The 5,503-nt window shown below is 47.9% G+C and overlaps 1 protein-coding gene across 1 annotated transcript; it reads left to right on the top strand.

Moving 5' to 3' along the window:
• Positions 1-228: 228 nt before the first annotated feature.
• TMEM247 (transmembrane protein 247) lies at positions 229-4,654 on the top strand (the record flags this gene model as incomplete). Its single annotated transcript, XM_080684961.1, has 3 exons — positions 229-438; positions 1,161-1,493; positions 4,466-4,654. The coding sequence occupies 3 exons, from the start codon at positions 229-231 to the stop codon at positions 4,652-4,654; spliced, it is 732 nt and encodes a 243-aa protein (XP_080541087.1).
• Between the last annotated feature and the right edge of the window lie 849 nt (positions 4,655-5,503).

The raw sequence follows: 5,503 nt of genomic DNA, 5'->3' as shown, positions 1-5,503 counted from the left end.
CCCATCACATACAGTCTACATTTAAAAGAGGACTCGAAGGGAGCAGATTTCAAATGATGGAATTCTGGATTTCAAGTGGTGGAATTCTAGTTTTCAAAGCAGCCCCTAGGAGTGGCAAAGGCCCACCCTGCAGTTCTTAATAATGGCACCTCGAAGGTGTGACAACCTCTACCAAAGGGGCCCTAGCAACTGGTAGAATGTGGGTTATTATGAGGGCAGGGGATTGTGATGGTGGCCAAGGCTGTGGAATCTGGTGAGGCCAAATGTGAGTCCCTCAAAAGATGTCCTTTGGTCCCAATTGGCAGCATTGTGGATTTCAGGATGACAACAGACGCCAGGGAGATGATGGAAGCCCGGGGGGCGGGAGAAAGCTGCCCAACCTTCCCCAAGACGGTGCCTGATGACCCCATGTTTGAAGGGAAGTTCAGGGCTGCTTTGGTAAGGAGGATACCTCATCTCACTGCTCCAGCCAGACCCCCAGAGGGAGGGAGAGGACTGTGGGGAGATGTGATAGGAGCTGAGTGCTATGAGATTCCAGAGAGCTGCTAAGAAGAGCAGGTGGTGGGCACCCCATCCCCACAACTGGCATCCAGTTATAACCTGGAGCCAGAGAGCCCTTCATAAGACTGAAGCCACTTGAAGTTGAAAGGTCTTTCCCATACACCTCCCCATTTGGGACCCTTTCTTTCCTCCGTGTATGGGGTCTAGCTCCTATATAGCCCTTTGGTTGGTCCCCATATATTTAGGTCCCCTTAACATAGACGCTGGGTTTCTTCCTCCCACTGTAGCCCCAGAGGACTGGGTGTCTAGATCTTCTCAAGGATAAGTGGAGTAGGAGGTGGGGAAGTTACCTCCAAAGTGATTTGAAATTACCAGGAAGAGAGCCTTTTGCCTCAGCTCCCCATCATCTCTTTCAATTCTAGGGTTTCATTCCTTTGTGTCAGCTTGCCCTCTTCCTCTTAACTCAGGTCCTGATAACCCCATGTAAGTGCATGTCTAGTAAGAACTCAGTCTAGATCTTTATAACTCCCAACAAGCACTCTTCCAAACACTGCAGTCCACTGTGGCCTGGGGCTCTGGAAGTGCCCTGGGGTGGGAGAAGGGGAGCAGCTCCATACTGACTCCTCACCATCCTTCTACTTCCCCCTTCCCCACCTCAGGAGGCAGAGTCCCCTAAGCCAGACTCCTCCTCTGACTACATGGAGGAGATGGAAACTTGTGAAGACAAAGGCTGCTCAGGGTCACCCAAATCACTGTCCTCCAAGACTGGCTCCACCACCAAAGGCCAGGCGGGCGATGGACCTGAATTCTTCTCAGAGCGGCCCATGACCCTGGGGAACCCAGGAATTGAGCTCAGTGCTGAGATGGAGCTGGAGAAGGTGCGCATGGAGTTTGAGCTCACACGGCTCAAGTACCTGCACCAGGAGAATGAGCGGCAGCGGCAGCATGAGGAGGTGATGGAGCAGCTGCAGCAGCAGGCACGGCCCCGCCTGGTAAGTGACATGAAAGTGGAGGGAACTTTGCAGGTCTCGCCAGATGGCCAGGGGCTGACTTCAGGGTTGAGGGAACCCCCATCCCTGAAGCCCACTCTACCTGCTTCAGAGCCGCATCCTGCCCTGGGTCCAGAGCTGGGAGCTCACTGCTTTAGAGTTTCCATGTTAAACTGAGAGTTGACCCTGGAAGGGCCTCCACCTGGTCCACCCACCTGCCCATGGTTTTCCTTCTCAGGGAAAAGTCTTCAACATTTCCTCCTGGGCTGGAATTCCACCACTCTTTGATCCTCTCTGCATCTGAGATGCAGTGCTTAAGCTAGACCCAGAACCCCCACTGCAGTCTGGCAAATGGAGTTTGATAAAACCACCACCTCCCCTGATCAGGGCTGCATTCGCTCTGTTGGATCACTCTGCCTTATTGTCAACTAAAACTTAGACATCTTTGGCAAGAAATGGACCATTCTCCCCTAATCTGTACTAAATGGGGATGAGAACGCCTACTTGTGATTAAATGGGATGTGAAGTGCTTAGCACAGTGACTGGGCCATAATTAACACTAAGTAATGAAAGATGTTATTGTTTAAAGAAGTCTCTTCTGAGCTTTAAAATCAGACAGTTAAAATCTTGGCTCCATCGCGTATAAACTGTGTGACATTGGGCAAGTTACTCATTGTCTTGGAGCCTGGGTTTGCACACCCATAAGGTAGTATCTACCTCATAGGGTCATTGTGAGGATTAAATGAGAGAATGCATGTAAGGCACGTTGCCATGAGCCTAGCACATTAGGTAAGCACTCAATAAATGTTAGCTATTACCATTTTTATGTACTCATGCAATTCACTTCTTGACCCAAATGCAACATTCATCATTTTTCAGTTTTATTGGAATATAATGTATGAGCTATGCTTCCCAGCTCTGAGTCATCCTCAATTCTGAGAAACTTGCCTTTTGCCTTTATTCAAGTCATTGCTATAACTGTTAGGAGGGAATGATCTAAAGAAAATACCACCAGAAAATCTCCCTGCGTGTTCCATTAATCACCACCTATGTGTTACATTTTATCCAGCTCACATTTCTCTACTTTGTCCAAAACACTGTCTTGAGACACACTGTCAGATGGTTTCTCAGAATTATGATATTACACTACCTGTAGCATTTCCCCAATATATAGTTTTTAAGAAAATGGAGTTGGTTTTGCATGATTTGTTCTCAAAGAATACATGCTGTCTTCTTAGCAATTATCATTTTTTTCTTGCTCACAAAATACCTCCTTTATCGTACACTGAATGCATTTGCTGAGCCAGGTCAAGCTAATTGAATGGGGATTTCCAGAATCCAACTTTTCCCCCTGCTTTTTAAAAATCTGGAAAATATTTGCCTATTTCTAAGATTCTGGCACATTTCCTGATGTTTTTGACATCTCACAAATAATTTCCATTTTAAACTTGTTGTATTCTCAGTATCCTGGGATAAAATTTGTTATAAGTTGGAGCCCGAAACTATTGAAAACAGGTATGTATGGAACTATGCCTTTGTTCAATGTCTCCTCCCAGCCATATTTATTTTCCCTTTTCCATTTGAAGACCTTTGTCCTTGCCAGATGAGATAGAAACCTTTGGTGCAGAGTCCTAATCTGCTTTCTGACTTTTACTCAAAAGATAAACCATTGAAAGTGTTTTAAAAGTCTAAAAGGTTTCACAAATGCATGCTTTGTTATCAAAATCATACATCTCACCCAGCAGCATTTCAGATGGAAAACGCATGCAGACCACAAAAGGTGGCAGAGGTTAAGCCCGAGGATCCAGAGCCATAGGGAGTCTGCAGGGGAACATTAGACCCGCCTAGCCCTCCCATCCTGCTAAAACACAGGCTTCCTCCTCTGGGCTCCAGCCCTGCTTGCCCTTCATTCTAGAGTGGGCATCACGGAATTATTTTCTTCCCCCTCTGTTTGATTTCGTTGCCCTCACATTTTATGTAGCGATTTCAGCAACGCTGTGTCCAAATCCCCAGTCTCTAGCAATAGTTTACAAAAGTGTTTTATGGAAAGGTGGAGAGCTGACTTGATATTTCAACTTCCTCCCCGCTCTCTCTTTTCTGGGTGAATGGGATACATTCCATTGCATTGAAAACTACCTCTGTGGGTGTGTTTCTACTGAGTTTAGGGAACCACAGTCCCTGCCCTCTGCCTGCTTACAAAAAATGTGGCATGGTTTTAAAAGATATTTTAAAGAATAAACCATGGGTGGTATCTTAACTGCAGATCAAAATATCACCTTCCTTATATGTTGGCACTTTCTACAGTTACAATGGGCTCTGTCAACCTCAATTATATAGATTCCCAAAAAGAACAACACACAGGCAGGGTCAGCCAGACAACTTCAGTAACTTTCCTCGGGACTATGATTCTCAGGGTTGAGGGAGGTCCCCACCCCCCATCTCTCACCACCTGTCCACAGGAAGACCAAACCCTGGGCTGAAGGACCACAGACTAACCTATGTGCCATGGGACAGGACCCAGAGAGTCAGAAACAGTCATTTGTGCCCAGGGGACACCTCGCATTGTGCTACTGTGCAGAAAACAAACTGTTAAGTGTCCCGGGAAAACTGTCAGAGGACACACTGAGACCCGTCCTCCAGATCTAGGGTCTCAGAGACCCAGGAGACTGCCTACCTGTGTGACTCAGAGGCAGCATGAAACAGAGAGGGAAGGCCTGAGTCAGGAGGGATAAGAGCAGCCTCAAGAAGTGAAGGCCCATGAATGCCCTCTCTGTGCCAGTGACCTTGCTAGGAATTTATTCCTTGCCTCTCTCTCCTGGTAACCCCATGAGGTAGGCACTATTACTTCCCTCAGGTGACGGCAACGACCTGCTGGAGGTCCCATTCAGGAAGGCACAAGAGCAGGATGGCAGCCCAGCTCTGCCTGGCACCCAGGCCCCCGGTTTGCCAGCTCCACGCTCTTCTTTCCCCCACAGTTCTCAGGAAGCTTCCAGGACCTCCTGCACCCCCAGAACCAGTTTGCCATGTTCCTGTACTGCTTCATCTTCATACACATAATCTATGTCACCAAGGAGATGATCTTCTTCCTCTTCTCCAAGCACTACCTGTTCTGCATTGCAGCCATCTTGCTCTGTTTGATTAAAACTTTGTGGTCATACTTCTAAGTGCCTTTGTTCTCTCCATCACTGAGAGCCTCCGTGCTGGTGTTAATGGGACATGATCCACGTGAGCCCAAGCCACCCTGCCTCCTCCCTCCCTGGTGCCTCCTGCCCTAACATGCTGCCTCCTGGCAATCAGAACTCGCTGTTAGAAATCACCACTGGCTGTGAGCCTTTTACACCTTAGTGTGAGTGACATGTTCAGGCCTTGCACTCAGCCCAAGTTCTCACTAAGGATGGTGATGCTCAGTCTGCTCAGAGGGCAATTTCACAAGTTAGCAGGTTAGGGGCGCATCTGTAGGAAGAGGGGTTTAGAAAGCCTTTCCAGAATCACAGAAATCATGCCACAACCAGGCTGGCTTTGGATCCATCACATCTCCTCACTTTCATAGATCTGAGGTGTGGGGAGCTGTGGTAGCCTTGGCGGTGGGCCCTCCAAAGATGTCCATGTCTCAGTCCCAAGAACCTATGAATATGTCACCTTATGTGGCAAAGAAGACTTTGAGGTGTGACTAAATGAAGGACCTTGAAATGGGGAGATCGTCCCCAGTTATCCAGGTGAGCCCAATGTAATCACAAGGGTGCTTATAAGAGGGAGATGGGAAGGTGAGGACTGGAGAGGAGATGTGACCTTGGAAGCAGAGGTTGGAGTGATGTGGGTACACAAGCCAAGGACTGCAGGCAGCCTCTGGGTGCTAGAAAGAGCAAGAAGATGGGTTCTCTCCCAAACCTTCAGAAAGAATGCAGCCCTGGCCTTCAGAACTATAAGAGAATACATGGGAGGTGCCCTGCGCCTCTAAGTTTATAGTCATGTGTTATAGCAGCAACACTAGTGCAGGAAACTAGTACAAGACC

Source organism: Plecotus auritus (assembly GCF_963455305.1).
Source record: "Plecotus auritus genome assembly, chromosome: 8".
Lineage (NCBI taxonomy): Eukaryota > Metazoa > Chordata > Mammalia > Chiroptera > Vespertilionidae > Plecotus > Plecotus auritus.
Note: the sequence above shows the minus strand (reverse complement) of the source record. Positions and strands in the feature narration are given on the sequence as shown.